Source organism: Coregonus clupeaformis, unplaced genomic scaffold (assembly GCF_020615455.1).
Source record: "Coregonus clupeaformis isolate EN_2021a unplaced genomic scaffold, ASM2061545v1 scaf0472, whole genome shotgun sequence".
Classification (NCBI taxonomy): Eukaryota; Metazoa; Chordata; class Actinopteri; order Salmoniformes; family Salmonidae; genus Coregonus; species Coregonus clupeaformis.
In genome coordinates, this window is record NW_025533927.1 from 165,001 (window position 1) to 187,889 (window position 22,889).

The 22,889-nt window shown below is 43.5% G+C and overlaps 3 protein-coding genes across 7 annotated transcripts in view; all 3 read left to right on the forward strand.

The window, feature by feature from the left end:
• The window catches only part of LOC121543540 (mitogen-activated protein kinase 11-like), a 22,170-nt gene extending 19,502 nt beyond the window's left edge, over positions 1 to 2,668 (forward strand). The window contains exons 5-12 of the mRNA XM_041853488.2: positions 77 to 106; positions 530 to 577; positions 689 to 803; positions 1,025 to 1,096; positions 1,579 to 1,658; positions 1,923 to 2,001; positions 2,225 to 2,398; positions 2,593 to 2,668. Of these exons, the coding sequence (XP_041709422.1) occupies positions 77 to 106; positions 530 to 577; positions 689 to 803; positions 1,025 to 1,096; positions 1,579 to 1,658; positions 1,923 to 2,001; positions 2,225 to 2,398; positions 2,593 to 2,666 (672 nt within the window). The 3' untranslated portion in view covers positions 2,667 to 2,668. The remainder of the gene's footprint in view (positions 1 to 76; positions 107 to 529; positions 578 to 688; positions 804 to 1,024; positions 1,097 to 1,578; positions 1,659 to 1,922; positions 2,002 to 2,224; positions 2,399 to 2,592) is intronic.
• Positions 2,669 to 5,990: 3,322 nt separating this feature from the next.
• On the forward strand, positions 5,991 to 11,458 carry LOC121543539 (mitogen-activated protein kinase 12-like). 5 transcript variants are annotated; one of them, XM_041853485.2, is made up of 12 exons: positions 5,993 to 6,359; positions 7,080 to 7,209; positions 7,943 to 8,001; positions 8,101 to 8,212; positions 8,774 to 8,803; positions 8,969 to 9,016; positions 9,341 to 9,455; positions 9,728 to 9,799; positions 10,056 to 10,135; positions 10,261 to 10,339; positions 10,513 to 10,686; positions 11,282 to 11,458. In XM_041853485.2, the coding sequence occupies exons 1-12, from the start codon at positions 6,241 to 6,243 to the stop codon at positions 11,407 to 11,409; spliced, it is 1,146 nt and encodes a 381-aa protein (XP_041709419.1). In that variant the 5' UTR covers positions 5,993 to 6,240; the 3' UTR covers positions 11,410 to 11,458. The 5 variants fall into 5 exon arrangements, with proteins under 5 accessions (XP_045071496.1, XP_041709419.1, XP_045071497.1 ...); XM_041853487.2 differs by having other exon boundaries at positions 6,003 to 6,359; positions 11,251 to 11,458; XM_041853486.1 differs by lacking the exon at positions 5,993 to 6,359 and adding an exon at positions 6,374 to 6,926.
• Positions 11,459 to 12,560: 1,102 nt separating this feature from the next.
• On the forward strand, positions 12,561 to 16,828 carry LOC121542491 (hemagglutinin/amebocyte aggregation factor-like). Its single transcript, XM_041851886.2, has 5 exons — positions 12,561 to 12,668; positions 12,873 to 12,951; positions 13,315 to 13,503; positions 14,935 to 15,087; positions 15,335 to 16,828. The coding sequence occupies exons 1-5, from the start codon at positions 12,611 to 12,613 to the stop codon at positions 15,378 to 15,380; spliced, it is 525 nt and encodes a 174-aa protein (XP_041707820.1). The 5' UTR covers positions 12,561 to 12,610; the 3' UTR covers positions 15,381 to 16,828.
• Positions 16,829 to 22,889: the final 6,061 nt, after the last annotated feature.

The window sequence follows — 22,889 nt, forward strand, 5'->3', positions numbered from 1 at the left end:
TCTCTCTCTCTCCTTTCTTTCCTCTCTCCTCCCCCCATCCCGCTGCCCTGTCCCTTTTCCGTCTCCCCCTGAACAGTACATCCATTCAGCAGGACTGATCCACAGAGTGAGTGGTGGCTTTCCTTTCCTCTTCTCTACTTGCCCACTCTTTTCATTTTTCCTCCTCCCCTCTTTTGGTAAAGGCGGTCTCCTGGAGAGCAATTGCCTGTCCTGAGTGCTTTGTTGTCTTTAAAGGCAGTTCTGTATTTAGAATGTACCGGTATGTGTGTAAGTAGATAATATCATATTGTGTGAGTGTGTTAGAGAGATTCTTGGTGCATGTGCTTGTAGGCCTTACACCCAGCTTGTAAAACCCATTATATGTTTCAACCTGTCTGTCTATCTGTCTGCCCTATCCATACATCACTTTGTCTGTCTCTCTATCTGCCTTTCGGTCTGTCTGTGTACATGGCTTTCTCCCTCTCATTTCCCTGCCCTTCAGACAGTCTTTGTGTTGACCTGTCTGACTTTTCATCTGTCTGTCTCACAGGACCTGAAACCAAGTAACGTGGCAGTGAACGAGGACTGTGAGCTGAGGGTAAGACCAGTGACCCAGCCGCCCGACTCCCCAACGCCTCAGACAATCACAACACAACCTTCCCCCACTCGGAAATGTCTATCACCATGACAACCTGTGTCTCTCCCCCAGATCCTTGACTTTGGATTGGCCAGACAGACGGATGATGAGATGACGGGGTACGTGGCGACTCGCTGGTACCGAGCGCCAGAGATCATGCTTAACTGGATGCACTACAATCAGACAGGTACAGATCCACACTCATACAACCCCAAAATTAACATAAAACCAAGATCCTCATTTCACACCACATATTACCAGACACCTTCTAACATTACAACCAAACACATACTCTATCATCATACAGTTCTATCCAGAAAGAAAAACTAGCTAGATATATCTGTGCCGTAATGGCTAATCATAAAATCCTGTTGTTATGACGACTGAAAGTTAACGCCTCTGTTACAGTGGATATCTGGTCAGTGGGATGCATCATGGGAGAGCTGCTGAAGGGGAAGGTCCTGTTTCCCGGCAACGACTGTATCCTTCACTAACACAGACATGGCTTGAGACTGAGTGCACCACACTCCACAACCACTATCCAGCACTGTTACCACCAATAATTCTCTATGGACACAAATCAGCTCCCCCCAGATTTGCATCACAATCCCATCTAGAGATATAGCTTTTCTGTCTGAGGGGGAGGTGCATTGAGAGTGACTGAAAGGAAAGGAAGTTCACAATGGACTGAATTGTATAATTATTACAATTTGTATTGGCTGTCACTATCCGGAGTCTAAAGACTGAAACAAATAGGAATGTGATTTACTACTTTGTATGTATGTATTGGGTCCTCAAATGTAGGAGTATACTGTCTGCATAAAACTAACACTAGAACCCTGTTCTAGCAAAGTCAAGTATGGCTAACCTCAGTCAGTTGTTCTACCTAAAGAGTTGGTCCTGCCAACCAAATGACTTTTTCCCTGTCATGATGGCCCTTAATGAACCCCTCCTGATCTAAGATATCGACCAGCTGAAGAGGATTATGGAGGTGGTGGGCACGCCGACCCCTGACCTTCTACAGAAGATCTCCTCTGAACATGTGAGAAGATGGAGAAATAGAGGGAGAGATGGGAAAGTGGAATGCATCATTAGTTTTGAATGAGGAAGCTATATCAATGCAAATTCCTTTTTATGATACTGATGATCCCCTGACATCCATTGATCGGTGTAATTGATTGATTAATTTGATGATCGATTATTCAATATTTTGCTTGTAGCATGATTGATTTCCCAATTGATGGATCAATCGGCCCTGTAATGTCCACATTGTCACGTGTTGTTGTACATTGATTCCTATTCACAGGCTCAGAAATATATCCAATCTCTACCCTTCATGCCCCAGCAGGACTTAGAGAAGATATTCAGAGGAGCCAACCCAATGGGTGAGACTGAGTCATACCCGATAACTGAATTTGCTGGAGGCTAATTTTAACCCAAGGCTATAGTCACCCCAAGGCTATGGATTACATAAGGCAGCTTTGTTAGGCTTTTTCTCTTTGCGTCTGCATCTTAATCTCGGTCTCCATCTTTCTCTCTGTGTCTCCATTCTTCTCTCTCCCTCCTTCTCGCTCTCTCCCTCCCTCTCTCTCTCTCCCTCTCCCTCAGCTGTGGATCTACTGAAGCGCATGCTGGTTCTGGACTGTGACGGGCGTATCTCTGCCAGTGAGGCTCTCTCCCACCCTTATTTCTCCCAGTACCACGACCCGGACGACGAACCAGAGGCCCTGCCCTACGACCAGACGCTGGAGAGCAAGGACCGCACGCTAGAGGAGTGGAAAGGTGAGAGAGAGATGGAGGGTGGATGGAGTGGAGAAGGTTAAGAGGGATTTTCCTTTTTAAAGATTCAACAGTTATTTTCCGCTGTGTTCTTGACCATACCTAAATGTTCTCTCTTCCTCCTCACTTTTGTTCATCCCTCTTTCTTCACCTCATCTTCTTTCTCTCTCTCTCTCTCTCTCCATCCCCCTATACAGAGTTGGTGTTCGAGGAGATGAATGGAATCAAAGCGCCTGTCAGCGAGACGAGCAGTCTACAGGTGGAACAGTGAAAGACAAAAACCTGCCTCCTTCTGCTTGGTCTGTCCCGTCAGCTGAGGAAGGACCGCCGTCTTGTCTCCATCTGTCTGTCGGCGTTGGAGAGGCGGGAGGGTCTGAGAGAAAGAGAGACTGCGGGCCAATCAGAGATGACGCTGTGTCCCCTGAAGGCATGACACCCCTTCCCTTGCTCACTGTGACTGTCTATTTGACTGCCTGTCATGAGTTTTGTAAAAAGGGAGCAGGGAGAGGGGAGGTCTGGTTGAACTGAAAGGGATGACAATACGCACATTACGATTACAGGGAGAATGTTTTGATATGTATATGTTTACAGTGTGTTGAAGGGAGGTAGGAGAGAGAGACAGAGAAGGAAAGTAGCACTAGGATTTTCAAACCTACGTAAGGGTCCAACTGATAAATGGGCATTGGCTACAGGTTACTTGAAATCTTCGTCATAAAGACTTGTTATAAGCAGTCAAAAGGGATGTCAGTTTAGGTATGCTTATAACACCTGTTATGTCATGGTAATGACAGTTTTATGACAGAGGGTTCTAGTGAATTGTTGTCAAGAATTTTCCACCCATTTTATCATATTTCTATTTTAGTTGTAGCAAATATCTGTTATTTCTCAGAAACTGACATAAGATGGTTCCTCTCTCCATATAGACCAATGAATGCCCTTTGTGCTGTTACTGCACAACATCCCCCAACACCCACTAAAGCTGCCAATATGCCACTGAATGACCAATGACTGAGAGGTATACTGTACACAAACAGGATTAGTGGCTGTGGAGCTTAAGATTTGTATCATGTACAACTATTGGCCAGATTCCCTAAGCATTTACACCCGTTTTTACAGAACAACACTGGTGGTAGTGTTTTGTTTACGGAAGACATAACTGCATTGCTGCAAATGCTATGTAGATATGTCCCAATGTACAGGTAACTGCCAACATAAAGTGTTTCAATAGGCCATTGGGCCAATACGAGCCAGAGCGGCTTCAATGCAACTTGGCATAGATTCTACAAGTTTCTGGAACTCTATTGGAGGGATGCGACACCATTCGTCCTTGAGAAATTACATCAGTTGGTGTTCTGTTGATGGTGGTGGAAAACACTGTCTCAGGCACCGCTCCAGAATCTCCCATAAGTGTTCAATTGGGTTGAGATCTGGTGACTGAGACGCCCATGGCATATGGTTTACATCGTTTTCATGCAAATTAAACCATTCAGTGACCACTTGTGCCCTGTCGATGGGGGCATTGTCATCCTATGGGGGCATAGCCATGGTGGCCAAAATAATAGCCAAAATGATGGCCTGCCCAGCATTTTTATACATGATCCTAAGCATGATGGGATGTTAATTGATTAATTAACTCAGAAACTACACCTGTGTGGAAGAACCTGCTGTCAATATGCATTGTATCTCTTATTAACTCAAGTGTTTCCATTATTTTGGCAGTTACCTGTATGTAGGCTATGCATTTGTTGCTGGTATCACCCATTTCAGATTCCACTTGGCTCCAGACCAACAGATTTTGCTCTGTTGAGCAACCCAAACCTATAGCTGGAGACCATTACCCACAGTGACTCCCACAGATACCATTACCCACAATGACTCCCAGACGCATTATGCAGCTGAATAACAACAGACAAACAGCAACAAGAAAATATGTACTCATTATCATAAGCACCTCAACTGAGTAGCTTCTGCCTGTTTACATTGGATTTACAATAGGTCTGGATGTTGTAGTTTCAGAGGTCTAATATACAGCATGTTTTACAAATTACAGGGGAGTAAAATCATTCAATTTTCAATAAAAAAACATGTTCTGGAATTGAAACATATACTACCCCAAGAACTACAACAACAATCATATACACAATGCCTCAATTACAGTACAGATAATCCAAAATACTCTTTCTCGGTTGATGTTTGACTATTTACGGTCCTGTATTTGTCATGTACAAATGTTGATATTGGAAACTTGGTGGATTTAAATAGAACTGCAACAAGATGAATGTATACAAAACTGTATGTTTAAAAAACAAGTGTCTTTTCATTCCAAGGTGGCATGGATTTTAACCGTAAAATTTCTGCCATTGCATTTCCAATCAATAACTGAATGTCAACTCTGTGTCATAATGCCATGACAACTCATGACAGTTGATGTCAACCAACTCAACTCTATTACAACAGTTATGACACTATTATGCAGCATGAACAAGTAAACATTTGGTTACACATATTCAGACTACATAAAATCAATCTATTCCCTGTCTTGTTAACATCATGAATAGGATGCGTGCATCAATCCAGTCTTGTTTTCTCCCAAAATAATTACGTCTATTAAGTTTTATGCATAAATTAATGTATGTTTTCCAAGTATCACGCAGCAGCTTATCAGCAGGTCTGCAGCACTATGTCAGTGGTGAGAATCTGTCCTGGGCATAGCATGTTGTGGCATTATGAAAGACTTTACTCCAGACTTACAGCCTACTCATTCCTCCTCCACATGGCCAAAGTTCCATCAATACTCCCAGCCCACACACACAGTAGCTTTCCAGTGCTTTCTGGGTTCTAAGTCTGAGTATACATGGCCTTTTGTGTGTGTGTTTGTGTGTGTCAATTTGCCTTCAAGGTCCATTCTTGCATGTTTCCAACAAACATGCCTGCAGACATTGAACTATGTCATAATCTCTCAGCCACAGAATAGATACAGTATTATGAGAGACCACCCTTCTGATCATCATGACGACACATGTATCCTCTTCTTCCTCTTGTCATCAATAAAAAACTAAATTCCTCACCAGTTCTCTTACTGTGTGTGTCATAGACATATAATAATTGTGTATGTATGTGTGTGTGTGTGTGTGTGTGTGTGTGTGTGTGTGTGTGTAGCCTACATGTACATTTTTACTTCTGAGCCTGCATAGAAACAGCAACAACACTATCAGCAAAGCAGAAAGGAAGTGTGACCAAGGGAGGCCAGGAAAACAGTCAAATAACTTTCATTCCTATCTTTAGGCTAGGCTAGCTCTCTTTGCTATCTCATGGCAACAGACAGCATTTTGGCAACATTCCTTGTGACTTGATTGTAAGACAATAAAGAACCAGGGCGGCAGGTAGCCTAGTTGTTAAGAGTGTTGCTGGTTAAAAATCTGCCGATGTGCCCTTGAGCAAGGCGCGTAACCTTCATCTGGATAAAGAGCATCTGCTAAATTACTTTTAAAAAATGGGTGTGTCTGCTGGACACAGACACACCCATCAATAGCACAGGGCGACTCTCGTGTTGACCTTTTTCTGACAAAAGCCAGAGAGGTCATGCCACCAGGCGATGGTGTGTTCACCAGTGATACCATTGAGGTATAAAAAACGAGTGAGACCAGTCACTGGTTACAGTTGTTTAGTGGTATCACTAGTGACCACTCTAGCAACCGAACGCATTGCGCGTTTGCCGAATGCCAGAGAGTGTGTAGGTGGCTACATGAGAGCGAGCGAACGAAGTGTCTCATGCACAACAACGGGTTATTATCCCTGAATTAAGAGTTAGCTAGGGATACATTGACCCTCATATAGATTTGGATATGTCGGTCTGCACGCGGACAGGATTTTACGGTCAGGAGGTAAACAAAACGGCATGGGAGGTTCCAGAGCGATACCGCGAGCTAAAGCAGGTGGGGACTGGCGCCTATGGGACAGTATGGTGAGTTTTAGACGAGTTTAATCATCAAACATGGGTAGGCTACGCTTCGTAAGTGTCGAATTTGGAGTTAACAATAGCCTATATGAAGGCAATACAAACCAAGCCACAAGAAGACGTGACTCGTTCCCAAAATATGCATCGCGTTTTTTTTTAGGAACTGTTTATCTCGTGCATTCGTCATGTGGTTATTATCAAAAGGAAGTTTTTGTGCAGTGAAGCGCTGGATTGTGTCCGAATTAAGTCATCAACAAACATCGGTGCTATTTGATGAATAGTGAAGACATCACTTTTACATTATGCGGTTTCTGTATCATTCCTAAACATAGCTTACACGGCAGGGACTTTTTTGGCTTTGTTTAGTCGGGAAAAGCATAACAAAGAACCCCCATTGTCCTCATTGTTTGTTGGATTTTAGTGAGCAGAAGATGTAGAATGAAGTGCATCGGCCCTCCTAGGCTACATCTGTTCAGGGTCTTTGGGTCTGTGCGCAATGCTACAATGTTTCTTGGGAAATGCCTACCAAATGTTTCTACTTGAATTCCAGAAATACCCAAGAATGTCATTGAAGTAGGCCTAACCACTTGATAACAAAACATGATATTTGGATGTAAATGATTGTAAATTTAAAAAATAAGAGTTGAGTCCTTCTTCAGTAGGCTACCACCAATGATCCACATTGCTAAAGTGTTTTCTTCCCTGTACCTACATGTCTTGCTGCAGCTCCGCCCAGGACCACAGGACTGGGGTGAGGGTGGCCATCAAGAAGCTCCACAGACCCTTCCAGTCAAAGCTCTTCGCCAAGAGGGCCTACAGAGAGCTCCGGCTTCTCAAGCACATGAAGCACGAAAATGTGAGTGCCTTTCCTGAAATACACACCTCATGATTAATGCACATAAACAGAAAAGGTGTCTGTTTCACACCACTAATTAGGCCTAGTCTAAAAATGAAAGGGCACAACTCTACAGTACATTTAAAACACACTTTTATCGATAGCACCAACTGTTTAAATCCTTATGGCCTAGGCTGCAGTGACAGTTAATTTTTTGCACACAGTGAGACAAACACCGCTGTTCCTTACGATTGGCAATTAGTCAGTAGCAGAGTAGTCAGAAAGATCACATTGGTAATATTCACATCACAACCTATAATACTGCACATAAACACATAATATCAAGATTATAGAGATGTTAATTTGAGGCAGGCACAGGTTCTGAGTCTTGATTTGAGAAGGTGAATCAGGCATTTTAAACATGTACATGTTGTTGTGCTCCTGGGCCAGGGTTGAACTTGGTGACCACTGCTTTAAGATGTCTACTGGGAGTAGGTAGAGTTTAATAGAGGTACACAAGGAAAGTCTGAGAAGGAAACCAATCCATGTTATGTAAAAATAGCCTCATAGCAACATCTACTGTAGTCAGTGGCTCACACTAGAAAGACAGAGACACACCCCATATCACAATTGTGTGTGACTTCAAGTGGGAATCATTTCCTGATACTGTAATTGAGCTACATGATGCAAACATTTTCTTTCCAGGTAAGCTATTCTATTTATTTTCTGTTATTCTTTGATTGGCTTGGATTAGGTGATTGGATTGCTGGATGTGTTCACTTCTGAGATCTCATTGGACAGGTTTCATGACTTGTAAGTACTTCTTTGTCCAATACCCTCCCTGTTCATATATTTAATTTTATTTAACTGAATGTTTTTATTCACAATGAAGTATTCTCCTGTCATTCTCAGTTACCTGGTAATGCCATTCATGGGTACTGATCTGGGGAAACTGATGAAGATGGAGAGATTGTCACAGGACAGGGTGCAATTCCTGGTCTATCAAATGCTGAAAGGACTCAAGGTTAGAGTTGCATACATTTTTATTTATTTTATTTAACTAGGCAAGTCAGTTAAGAACAAATTCTTATTTACAATGACGGCTTACCCCGGCCAAACCCAGACGACACTGGGCCAATTGTGCACCGCCCTATGGGACTCCCAATCACGGCCGGATTGTGATACAGCCTGGAATCGAACCAGGGTCTGTAGTGACGCCTCTAGCAATGAGATGCAGACCGCTGCCCCACGCGGGAACGGAAAGAGATCATGAAGATCACCGTTGCATACATTTTCACTGTTGCATACACCCACTGCAGACTTTGTTACGAAGCTACAAAGCCAAGATGTAAGTCAGGTGGGCACTCAAACATACACATGCACTCACAAGAACAATCTATACAATTCTAAGCAGTTTAAAATATTTTCCAAAAAAGATATACCTACAAATACATTTTATCTCCAACATTCAAATATGAAACAAAATAAAGACAGTTTATACAGAAGGTTAAAATATTTCACAGAATACACTCTTTTTCTAATTTTATGACTGTCTATTTTCCTGGTCTTTCTTGTCTTCCCACAGTATATCCACTCTGCAGGGATCATCCACAGGGTGCGTAACCTCTGACCTTTCAACTATGTGCATTGGGGGTGGGGCCCTTGCTCTTTTTCACGCCCACTACTATTCATCCCGTTTTCCATATCAGAAGCTCTTTGTGTGTGTGCGTGTGTGTTTGCATCAGTCTGGCAGCATGATCATTTTTCTACATACCAACAGGATCTCAAACCTGGAAATTTGTCTGTCAACGAAGACTGTGAGCTGAAGGTACTACATATACATAATACTACCAGACCTGTGATGAGCACTGTGCTCTCCCTGTTCAGTCTCACTCTCCCTCGATTTAACTGAAATACACTTTATTGCAGTGGAGGCTGCTGAGGGGAGGACGGCTCATACTAAGGGCTGGAACGGAGCAAATGGAATGGCATCAAACACCTGGAAGCCATGTATTTGATACTATTCCACTATTCCGCACCAGCCATTACCACGAGCCCGTCCTCAGCAATTAAGGTGCCGCCAACCTCCTGTGCTTTATTGTCATGAAAGGGACAATCCAATGTAGCCAAAGCAATTCTCTCTCTGTCTCAGATCCTTGACTTCGGGCTGGCTCGGCAGACGGACACAGAGATGACGGGGTACGTCGTCACTCGCTGGTACAGAGCCCCCGAGGTAATCCTCAATTGGATGCACTATACCCAGACTGGTGAGTCTCTCTCATACACTCATTCATGGCTGCCTTCTTTGTCCACAAGATGGCAGTACTTGCTAATGTCAACAAACAGTGTTATCGCTATGATTAGTCATGCTATTGTAAACAGAAAAATATCCTACAGTATGAGGTCCTGTGGAGATCTATCTCTTTGTACAATTTGTGTACAATATATTCGTAACTTTGTTAAACAACTGGTTTGATAGAAACGTGGTACTGAAAGATAATGCAATCCTATGTATGTCTTTGTCCTCCCCTATCGTCAGTGGATATCTGGTCGGTGGGCTGCATCATGGCAGAGATGCTGCTGGGGAAGCCGCTGTTCAAAGGAAATGACCGTAGCCTTTTTCACTGTTTACTACTCTCTGTCTTCACCCCACACACCTACTTCACAGAGAGACACTAGTCTTTGTACTAATAATGATCCTGTCAGGCAAATCAGCGTGTGCATTAGGCATAATTATATGTTCTCGACCAGTCAAAGACTAGTTCTATAAGCTTATTATGGCTAAGAATATATTTAGTATGAGCAGCATGTGAATGTGACTTCCTGTACCACATGAGCTATGACCCTTGACCCCTGGGTGAGCACAGACCTGGACCAACTGAAAGAGATCATGAAAATCACTGGTACACCCACTGCAGACTTTGTGACGAAGCTACAAAGCCAAGATGTAAGTCATGTGGGCACTCAAAATACATTCAGATAGTACACATGCAAAGCTAGCATATCCTACTAGTGCACATGCAAACAGAATACCACATACACTCCCATGTAAATCTGCTCCTCTTCTAACAGGCCAAAAACTACATACGGAGCCTTCCCAAAGTACCGAAGAAAGATTTGCACTTTCTTTTTTCCAAAGCTAGCTCAGACGGTGAGCAGACATTCAATACTATGATGTGAAGACACAGTTAGTTGAATTTGACAGTCTATTACTAAAGGATCAAAAACAGTGGTTTACAAACAGCAACTTTTTTAAACTATTGTTAGGAGTGTTTTTCTGACCATAACACCACTAAAGACACTGTATACCTCTGTGTGTGGCAGCGGTGTGTGTGCTGGAGCGCATGCTGTTGCTGGACCCTGAGCGGAGGGTGAGTGCCTCGGAGGCGCTGGCCATGCCCTTCTTCAGCGAGTTCAGAGAACCAGAGGAGGAGACTGAGGCCCAGCCCTACGATCACTCCATGGACAACACAGACCTGCCCCTGGAACAGTGGAAACGTGAGAGATGGATGGAGGGAGAGGGCGGAGGAAGAGATGAGGGAGGGAGGGGGAGTGGGAAGAGATACAGGCAGGGGGAAAAAAGGGGAGAGATTGAGGATTGGGTGGCAGGTATTCTAGCGGTTAAGAGCGTTGGACCAGTAACCGAAAGGTCGCTAGTTTGAATCCCCAAGCCAGCAAGGTGGAAAATTATGCCATTCTGCCTTCGTGCAAGGCATTTAACCCCCAACAACAACTGCTCCCCGGGCGCCGATGACGTGGACGTCGATTAAGGCAGACCCCTGAACCGCTCTGATTAAGAGCGGTTGGGTTAAATGCGGAAAATGCATTTCGGTTGAATGCATTCAGTTGTGCAACTGACTAGGTATCCCCTTTCCCTAGGAAGAGGGTTTAAGGAAAAGCATTCCTTCGATCATGATAAAGGGAGAGGAAGAAGACAAGGAAGAGATGAGGGAGATGGATGGGTGATAACACATTCAGCTTGAGAGAAAGAAAGAGGAAGAAAAAGCTATAGAGTCTACAGAGTAACTAATTAGTCATTTCTTGTGATAATATATTCTACAGGTCACACATTCACAGAGATTCTGTCCTTCAGGCCTGCAGCAACAGAGACCAAGGACCCCAAAGAGACATCACTCTGAGAGTACACACAAAATACCTGTCAATTATTATTATAAGGCGTTGTTGTACAGATGTAATGCGAATGCAATGTACAGAATGTAGTTTATTGATTATAAATTGATTTTCTGCCAAATAAACATTTTCAAAGATATTGTCAGTCTTGTGTAATTGTGGAACTACTGTAACAGCCAACCAATGAGCCCCTGGGAAAGAAATTCTTACTTGCTTCCCCGTAAACCATGAGAATGACTGTAAACTGAGGGTTTAGAGGGATAGTTAATCAAAATGTCATCAACTCTTCATCAAAAATGAAAACCCTTTCTTTGTGAGATGATGTTGCAAACTATACTGAACAAAAATATAAACGCAACATATAAAGTGTTGGTCCCATGTTTCATGAGCTGAAATAAAAGATCCCAGAAATTGTCCATATTCACAAAAAGCTTATTTCTCTCAAATTGTGTGCGCACATTTTTTTACATCCCTGTTAGTGAGCATTTCTCCTTTGCCAAGATAATCCATCCATATGAGAGGTGTGGCACATCAAGAAGCTGATTAAACAGCATGATCATAACACAAGTGCACCTTGTGCTGGGAACAATAAAAGGCCACTCTAAAATGATGCAGCTTTGTCACAACACAATGCCACAGATGTCTCAAGTTTTGAGGGAGAGTGCAATTGGCATGCTGACTACAGGAATGTCCACCAGAGCTGTTGCCAGAGAATTGAATGTCAATTTCTCTACCATAAGCCTCCTCCAACGTCGTTTTGGAGAATTTAGCATTACGTCCAACCGGCCTCACAACCGCAGACCAGATGTAACCACGCCAGCCCATGACCGCATCCTGCTTCTTCACCTGCCAGATAGTCTGAAACCAGCCACCCGGACAGCTGATGAAATTGAGGAGTATTTCTGTCTGTAATAAAGTCAATTTATGGGGAGAAACTAATTATGATTGGCTGGGCCTATGCCCTCCCAAGCCCACCCATGGCTGCACCCCCGGCCAATCATGTGAAATCCATAGATTTGGGCCTAATACATGTATTTCAATTGACTTATCTCCTTATATGAACTGTAACTCAGTAAAATCGTTCAAATTGTTGCATGTTGCGTTTATATGTTTGTTCAGTATAACATGAATTGACTGCAATATTTTTAGCCTGCAATACACCTGCTCAAACATTGATATTACCCACGTACGTGGCCTAAGGGCCAGCAAGGACACAGATCGTGACTGTCTATAAATGGAGCATCAACCTTGCTGATTTTAGTTTGGGCCCTTCACAAGCCTCTGAGAAGCCATGAAGAGAGCCGAAGTCTTTATTCTGCTTTTTGCTGGTGTGTTGGTCAACGGAAAAGGTATGCTTTATGTCACGTGTGAGGTTGATGTTGAGGATTAAAGCCTGAGCATATGTGTAGTAGAGTAACTCAAAATGTGGACTTAATATTTTACCAAAAAGTAATGTGTGAGGTCAGAAATCTATATTTTTTAAAGGAAAAGGAGGTGCTGATTACTACGGTAATCAGTTCAGTTTTTATTGTACCATTGTTTGTGTGTTGCAGACCTCCGCTGGCAGAACAGCTATGACCAGCCGTTAGATTTTAATTGCCCCCCAGGACAATCCATCTCTCGCATAGTGAGGTGATTCCTTACAACCAATCTTCTGCAAAACCTAATCTTTTTACATCTGAAATCTTCACTGACTCACAAGCGCAGATTTCCAAATCAAAGTGTGCTTTTTACTGCTGCAGTGCTGAGTTAACCCTAATTCAAACTCTAGCAAGCTGTTGCATATCAACAGAGTTGCTGTTGATTTAGAGTAGTAATTTTCAATTTTGTGAAATTAAACTCTGGTTTAACTCTGTATTTTGGATTTAGGTAATTGCAATTGAATTCCGGACTAAATTTGCTGGGCAACAATAAACTTTCAAACTGCATTCATGTTTGTTTTCGTATAAATTCAACTATTAATTTGTGCATTGTAATGTATTTATCAAATTTTAGTGAGCATCACAACAAACATGAAGACCGTCTGTGGGACTTTGGGTGCAAAACCACATTTGACTCAGCGACTAACTGCTTCACGTCTTCCTACGTAAATGACTTCGACAAACCTTTCAGCTACCAATGCCCAAGCCACCAGGTCATCACAGGGATGCACAGCTATCATGAAAACAAACATGAGGACAGAAGGTGAGATAAAGCCATTGCCTTTGAAGGTGACTGACATTCCCTTTTATTGTCAATGGCAGCTGAGCTGTAGGAGAGACCTTGCCTGGTTATTACATGGGTTGGTGTTATTACATGGGTTGGTTGAAACAGTGCTCATAACTCAACATGTGATTTCATTTGTAAATTGAAATGTATGACCTCATCATAGATGTTTGTTTTTTATGTACACAAACAACTACATGTGCCTTAATGATGCACTTTAGCGGTTTGCAATACAAAAAATGTAAATGCAATGCAGCTTACATGAGATAAAAACATGATTAAAAAGATCTTCATATGTTGTTCATCCATGTCAGCATCCCTAAACATCCAGATTATGATTTTGTTGTTTGTTTGGGGGTATTTATGTTCTGTTTTGGCTATGCACAATATGGAGGGAGTAGCTTCAAGATGTTGCTACTGGGTTGTTCCACCAATTCGGTGCCTTTTTAGAAGTGTAACTTGGTCCCCCCCAAAAAATGTGATTTCACCAAATTTTTACATACTGTCATAAAGAGCTGTTGTTCAACTTCATAAAAAAGTTTTCCCATCCCAAGAGGTTAAATAAAAAAATGACAATAGTAAGTGCCTATTAAGTGCCAAATAAAGTAACAGGGTTGATCGTAACAGGGTTGATCGTAACAGGGTTGACCATTTCTTCTTAAATCAACCATAAATCCCCTTATGACAGGGGGAATGGAAGCGTTTTGTTTGCAACAGGGAGTGGCAATTGAATGTTAAAACATTTCTAGCCTGTCTATCTATGGGTAACAGGGTTGATGTGTTATGCTCAACCCACTCAGTTTTCCACCACAAAACACCAGAAAATTGGCAAAAAGAGTAGAACCAGCTCACCTGCTTTTACTCTATGATTTGACTATTAGATGTTCAATGTTTCTTTTGAAAAAATATATTTAAAAAGGAATAGTTTCACCATATTAAAATAAGAGTTCAGTTCACCTAACAGGGTTGACCTTGAAATGAGGGACAGATGTAAATGAATCACTAATCATATGAAATAAATAATAATCTTCAGAAATGACTTTGTCAAATCAAACAAAATAACTAGGGCTTTACAATGATGGTGAAACTTGGAGAAATGTTGGGATTTAGTGGTATAAAATCTTCCTAGAAGTGACACAGGGTTGATGGAGGGACATGTCAAAATGCTGAATTTTTGCACTTTAGCAAGCCTTATAAAAACAGATTTATTGAATTCTACCTGTGGTCTCTATTAAAGGGAACTTCATTTAATATAACAGGCTTTTAAAATGCAATATTGGTGCATCATTTCTACTTAAAAGCTACACAAAAAGGCACTCTTTTTGTGGAACAACCCTACTATAATGCGAATTGCAAGGTCAATCCAAAAAATATATCATTATTCAAACCCTCATTTCCACCATTGTACAGATGGAAGTTCACCTGCTGTGGAGCCAGCAACTTCTGTACCGATAGTTGCCAGTGGACCAACTACGTAAACTGGTTTGATGAGGCCTTCACTTTTAATGTCCCACCAAATTCCTACCTGATTGCAGTTGAAAGCTTCCATGAAAACAAGCATGAGTGAGTACAATTATTCATTGGTACTGTATTCTAATGTAGCTGATTCCAAGTATTTTCTGTCTGTGTGTGTGTGTGTGTGTGTGTGTGTGTGTGTGTGTGTGTGTGTGTGTGTGTGTGTGTGTGTGTGTGTGTGTGTGTGTGTGTTTGTGTCATATTTTTGCTTTTGGATTAAACAAGCTTCAGCAAAGGATGAATTGACAACAAAACTAACAAGAACAAAATGTCTGTTTGTCTTGTGTACTTTCAGAGATCGTCGCTGGAAATACCAATACTGTACCAGAAGGTCATGCTGATTCTATAACTGAGTCTAGCTACAATCAGATTATTTTATCGATTGTTGCGTCTTGATAATCTTGAAAGAATTTCATGATTAAAGATATTGTGTTTCATTTCACTGCTCTAAAATATAAATAATTGATTATGCTTGGTTTTTGGTCAAGATATAAACTCAATACAGTACTTTAATGGAGGGCAAATGCTTATCTCAGACAATAATTACTAAAACATTGGGTCACACCTTATTTGGATAGTCCCCTATAGATGATCTACAGATGCTCAAACCATCAACAGACTATCAACTGCAACTCTGTTGATATGCAACAACTTGCTATGGTTAGGTTTAGGGTTAGTTAGTATTGGGGTTAAAAGGGAAGTTTTTTACAACTTCATTTTAGATGGTTCCTGTCCCTGAAAGTAGTCTATGGATCAGGAGAAACTGTAATACATGGTTTTCTTCTAAGAGCCACTACAAACTTCAGCTAACTTAAGCTAGCTTAAAATCAATGGGAGTGATGTGGGCATGCAGTGGCCGTAAAAAATTCCATAGCCAAATTAACTGAATTATTTGGTTTGACGTTACTTTAAGTAATTTGGCTTCTTCAATTCTTCAAAATCTTATCCATGGATTACAGTTTCTCCTGGCCCATAGACAACCTTCAAGGGGAGGAACCATCTAACACGAAGGTGTAAAATACTGAACTTCCCCTTTAAGGCATTTACTGAGCTACTGCAGTCAGGCTTCTACCCATTGAGAAAAGTGTATACTGTTCTAGTCTGGCCGTGTCCTCTCGAGCCTGCCTAACGGTCCTACACTGACCTGATATAACGTTGATTTCCCCCCAGTTTGGTAATATAAAAATGTATATCTGGGCAGCAGGAACCCTTTCAGCTTGTTAGGAAAACATCAAATTCTGTTGATTGTTTTCACACATCGATCATATTTGGACAGATCTTGTGGGACTCTCATTCACATCACTGGAAAAAATGTGAATGTGATGTACATAATGTAATTTATTGGTTTATTGGTTATGAATTTAACCCATTTAAACCTTTTCATTTTCAAAGATCTTCCCAATGGTATCTGTTTTTTTCTCTCCAAACTAGCAGCCAAGTAACCCCTGACCTATCTACACTTGACCCATGATTCTCACTGTAACACAGAGGTTCATAAAAAATAGTTTGGCAACATTTCTAGCACACAAAACAAAAACCATCCGTAATTTAGTGTATTTATGTTAAACTTTTCCATTGCAGCACACCTGTTCAAACACTGAGATTACCCATGTACGTTGCTGAAAGACCACCAAGGTCTTTAGTTCAGTCATCCTATCTGTTTCTATTAATATATATTTAGCCCTGCTGGTTGTGCTTTGGTCAGATCACACACCTCTGAGAAGCTACAGTGCCTGCAGAAAAGAATTCACACCACTTGACTTTTTCCACAATTTGTTGTGTTATAGCCTGAATTAAAAATTGAGATTGAGATTTTGTGTCACGGGCCTACACACAATACCCCATAATTTCAAAGTGGAACTATGTTTTTATACATTTTTACGAATTAATTAAAAATGAAAAGCTTGAATGTCTTGAGTCAATAAGTATTCAACCCCTTTGTTATGGCAAGCCTAAATAAGTTCAGGAGTAAAAATGTGCTGAACAAGTCACACAATAAGTTGCATGGACTCACTATGTCTGCAATAATAGTGTTTAACATAAATCTCTGTACCCCACACATACAATTATCTGTAAGGTCCCTCAGTCGAGCAGTGAATTTCAAACACAGATTCAACCACAAAGACCAGGGAGGTGTTCCAATGCCCCGCAAAGAAGGGCACCTATTGGTAGATAGGTAAAGATAATGTAAAGCAGACATTAAATATCCCTTTGAGCATGGTGAAGTTATTAATAACACTTTGGATGGTGTATCAATACACCCAGTCACCACAAAGATACAAGTGTCCTTCCTAACTCAGTTGCCGGAGAGGAAGGAAACCGCTTAGGGATTTCACCATGAAGTTGAATGGCTGTGATAGGAGAAAACTGAGGATGGATCAACAACATTGTAGTTACTCCACAATACTAACCTAATTGAGTGAAAAGAAGGAAGCCTGTACAGAATAAAAATATTCCAAAAACATGCATCCTGTTTGCAACAAGGCACAAAAGTAATACTGCAAAAAATGTGGCAAAGAAATTAACTTTTTGTCCTGAATACAGTGTTATGTTTGGAGCAAATCCAATACAACACATTACTGAGTCACACTCTCCATATTTTCAAGCATAATGGTGGTTGCATCATGTTATGTGTACACTTGTAATCGTTAAGGACTGGGGAGTTTTTCAGGATAAAAAAGAAATGAGTCATAGCTGTAATCGCTGCCAAAGGTGATTCTAACATGTATTGACTCAGGGGGTTGAATACTTATGGAATCAAGATATATTAGTGTTTTATTTTTCATTAATTATTTATAAATGTTAGAATGTTTCTTTCACTTTGACATTACAGATTATTTTGTGTCGATTGTTGGAAAAAAAGACTATTAAATCTATTTTAATTTCACCTTGTAACACAACAAAATGGGGAAAAGGTCAAGGGGTGTGAACACTTTCTGAAGGCACTATAGCTATTTATCAGTCTTATGGCTTGGGGATAGAAGCGTTTCATGAGCCTGTTGGTGCCAGACTTGATGCACCGGTACCACTTGCCGTGCGTAAGCAGAGCAGTCTTTCTGGGCCTTCCTTTCACACCGCCTGATATAGAGGTCCTGGATGGCAAGGAGCTCGGCCCCAGTGATGTATTGGGCTGTCCACACCACCCTCTGTAGCGCCATGCGATCGAGGGCAGTGCTGTTGATGTGGATGGGGGCGTGCTCAGACCCCGTTTTCTGTAGTCTACGATCAGCTCCTTGGTCTTACTGACATTGAGGGAGAGGTTGTTGTCCTGGCACCACACTGCCAGGTCTCTGACCTTCTCCCTATAGTCTGTCTCATCGTTGCCAGTGATCAGGCCTACCACTGTCGTGTCATCAGCAAACTTAATGATGGTGTTGGAGTCGTGCGTGGCAACGCATTCGTGGTTGAACAGGGAACACAGGAGGGGACTAAGCACATACCCCTGTGGGGCCCGCGTGTTGAGGGTCAGCGTGGCGGAGGTGATGTTGCCTACCCTCACCAACTGGGGTCGGCCCGTTAGGAAGTCCAGGATGCAGTTGCAGAGGGAGGTGTTCAGTCCAAGGGTCCTAAGCTTGGTGCAGAGTTTAGAGGCGACAATGGTGTTGAACGCTGAGCTGTAGTCAATGAACAGCATTCTCACGTAGGTATTCCTCTTATGTAGGTGGGTGAGGGCAGTGTGGAGTTCAATTGAGATTGCGTCGTCTATGGATTTATTGGGGCGGTATGCAAATTGAGTGGGTCTAGGGTGTCTCGGATGATGGAGTTGATGTGTGCCATAGTCAGCCTTTCAAAGTACTTCATGATTACTGTCATGACTTCCTCCGAGGCTGCCTCCTCTCCTTGTTCGGGCAGGCTTTAGCGTTCGTCGTCACCGGCCTTCTAGCCACTGCCGCTCCTCATCTCATCATTCCATTTGTTTTGTCTTGTTTTTACACACACCTGGTTCATATCCCCTCATCAGTACCTGTATAAGTATTCCCTCTGCCCCCCATGTCTTTGTGTGTGATTGTTTATTGTGGAGGTGACGATAGCTTGGTGGAACTTTATATATTTGTATCGCCGGGATATTCACCTGTGTGCTTTGTTTTCTCCAGTGCGCCGTTATACCGTGCTGTAGTGTTTTATGCATTGCTGCGTACTGCTGTATTTGCCGAATAAACCATTTATTCTGTGATTTACCCTCCTGCGCCTGACTCCGTCAAAATCACCAGCTACAGAATCACACACCCAACAGCATGGAGTCAGCAGGAGCGGGGAATATGCCTGGAGTCGTGGAGCGGGTCCGGGAGCATTCCAACATGTTAGCCAGCTTGGGCGAAGGGATGGATCAGGTTCTCCAGGTCGTCCAGCGCCTGGAGAGGAGAGGACCCAACCCTTCGGAACCAGCTGAGCGACCGGATCCAGCCGCCCAGTGCCCAGAGGTATTCACCTATCTCGACCAAGGGAATACGACGGGACAGCGGCCCGCTGCCAGGGTTTCCTCCTGCAACTGGACCTCTATTTTTCCACCATCAGCCCGGCTCCATCGGAGCGGGAGAAGGTGTCCGCCCTCGTCTCCTGCCTCTTGGGGAAAGCCCTGGAGTGGGCCTACACGGTCTGGAGTGAAGGAGGAGACGCGTTGGACAACAACGGGGCATTCGCTTGCCTCTTCCGGGCAGTCTTCGATCATCCCCCCGAAGGAAGAGAGGCGGGCGAGCGTCAGGTCCATCTGAGGCAGAGGACGAGGACCGCACAAGACTTTGCCCTGGAGTTTAGAACTCTAGCGGCTGGGTCTGGGTGGAACGAGGCCCTCATCGACCACTTCCGATGCAGCCTGCGTGAGGATGTCCGAAGGGAGCTAGCCTGCCGGGATACCACGTTGACTTTCAACCAACTGGTGGACATGGCCATCAGGTTGGACAACCTGCTGGCTTTGAGAGGACGTCCTGGAAGAGGCCTGCCCGTTTCACCCCCCACCCCCATTCCGATAGAGCTCGGTGGTGCAGCGATCCGGAAGAACGGAGGACGACAGATCCAGTGTCACTCTTATGGCAAGAGAGGACATTCTGCTGCACGCTGTCGTCAGAGTTCTTCTGGGTCTGGAGGCGGCAGGCAGGGGCACTCTCGCGTCACCCCAGGTAGCGCAAACCCAAACTCGTTCAGAGCCCTCTGCTGCGCACTTCACCATACACGTCAACTTCCCTGATTACACGGTAGTTCTCCAGTGTAAGGCGCTGGTTGATTCAGGCGCAGCTGGGAACTTTATGGACAGGTCTTTAGCTAATAGTGTATGTATTACATTGGTTCCCCTATCCATTCCATTGCCCATCAAAGCACTTGACAGTCGACCATTAGGGTCAGGTTTTGTTAGGGAGGTTACACCACCAGTTACTATGATTACGCAAGAGACCCATAGAGAGCAAATCACATTTTATATTATTGAGTCCCCTGATTTCCATGTTGTGTTGGGTCTTCCCTGGCTAGCACTACACGACCCCACCTTTTCATGGCCGCAGAGGGTTTTCACGGGGTGGTCGCGAGAGTGCCAGGGTAGGTGTCTAGCTGTTTCCGTTGGTGCAACCCCCCGAATACCTCGACTTGGCGCACGCGTTTTCCAAACCGCAGGCAACCAAATTATCACCCCATCGGGCAGGTGATTGCGCGATAAACCTCAGGTTAGACGCTGTGCCTCCCAGGAGTCATGTATATCCCCTGTCACAGGCTGAAACGGAGGCTATGGAGACATACGTCTCTGAGGTCTGCGCCCTTGTATTGATTACCGTGCACTTAATCAAACTACCATTCGCTATAGTTACCCTCTACCCCTCATCTCCTCTGTCATCGAATCAATGCATGGGGCGCACTTCTTCACGAAATTAGATCTCAGGAGTGTGTACAACCTGGTGTGTGTCCAGGAAGGGGATGAGTGGAAGACAGCATTTAGCACAACCACAGGGCATTATGAATACCTGGTGATGCCGTACGGGTTGATGAATGCTCCATCAGTCTTCCAGTCCTTTGTGAACAAAGTGTTTCGGAACATGCTTGGTCGCGGTGTGGTGGTATACATCGATGACATTCTGGTGTTTTCCGCTACGCACGCCGAGCATGTGTCCCTGGTTCGCAGAGTGCTGGGCTGACTGTTGGAGCATGACCTATATGCCAAGGCAGAAAAGTGTCTGTTCTTCCAACAGTCCATCTTCTTCCTCAGATACCACATCACCACTTCAGGTTTGGCCGTGCGTAATTGGCTGACTCCAACCACGGTAAAGGAGGTGCTTTATTGGCTTTGCCAATTACAATCAGAGGTTTATTCGGGGCTTTGGCTCCCATCACCTCTCTGTTGAAGGGTGGGCCGTCCCGGCTCCGCTGGTCTGCTGAGGCTGACAGGGCTTTCAGTAACCTGAGGGTTCTGTTCACCTCAGCCCCAGTACTGGCCCATCCCGATCCATCATTACCGTTCGTGGTGGAGGTGGATGCATCCGAGGTAGGGGTAGGCGCTGTCCTATCCCAACGCTCGGGCACACCACCCAAGCTCCGCCCCTGTGCCTTCTTCTGTAAGAAGCTCAGCCCAGCGGAGAAGAACTATGACGTTGGTGATCGGGAGCTGTTGGCTGTTGTAAGAGCCCTGACCGCGTGGAGGCACTTGCTCGAGGGGGTGAAACACCCTTTCCTCGTCTGGACTGACCACCGTAACCATCCACTAATCTATCACCATTTCAATGTGTTTTAGGGTATCAGCCGGTCCTGGCACCATGGCATCAGAGCCAGACCGAAGCTTCTGCGGTGGACAACTGGTTTCGGCACACGGAGGAGAAGGCCAACGCTGACTGCCACCGCAGTGTGGACCCGGTCTTTGTACTGGGTGATCGAGTCTGGCTCTCGACCCGGAACCTGCCCTTCTGCCTGCCCTGGGGGTACTGTCACGACTTCCTCCGAAGCTGCCTCCTCTCCTTGTTCGTGCAGAAATATCTCATTTACATAAGTATTCACATCCCTGAGTCAATACTTTGTAAATTTGAATATACCCTTGAGCATGATGAAGTTATTCATTACATTTTGGATGGTGTATCAATCACCAAGTCACTACCGGAGAGGAAGGAAACCGCTCAGGGATTTCACCATGAGGACAATGGTGACTTTAAAACAGTTACAGAGTTTAGTGGCTGTGATAGGAAAAAACTAAGGATGGATCAACAACATTATAGTTACTCCACAAAACTAACCTAATTGACAGAGTGAAAAGAAGGAAGCCTGTACAGAATACAAATATTCCAAAACATGCATCCTGTTTGCAGCAAGGCACTACAGTAAAACTGCAATAAATGTTGCAAAGCAATTCACTTTTTGTCCTGAATACAAAGCGTTATGGTTAGAACAAATCTGAGTACCACTGGTACCACTGAGTACCACTGGTGGCTGCATCATGTTATAGGTATGCTTGTAATCGTTAAGGACTGGGGAGTTTTTCAGGATAAAAAAGAAACGGAATTGACCTAAGCACAGGCAAAATCCTAGAGGAAAATCTGGTTCAGTCTGCTTTCATAAAGCTAAAGTAAAAGCCTGTTTCATACATAACTTTTTGAGGTCAAATGTAATTACATTAAATGAACGAAAGGTATGACATCATTGCATTGTATTTGACTTTCGATAAGAGATTCTGGTAAAAGCCATGCCCTGAAACCACGTTCTCGACACTCCTATATTCGTCATACACTCATGTATTACACATATGGTCTCTAATCTTTCCCTCCAATTGGTTATGTCTATTAAAAATAGTAAATTAATTGACTTCAGCTCCCCAGGACCAGAGATGGAGAGTTAGAGACCTCCTATTTTATACTTCAGTACACTGCATGTAGAGACATGTT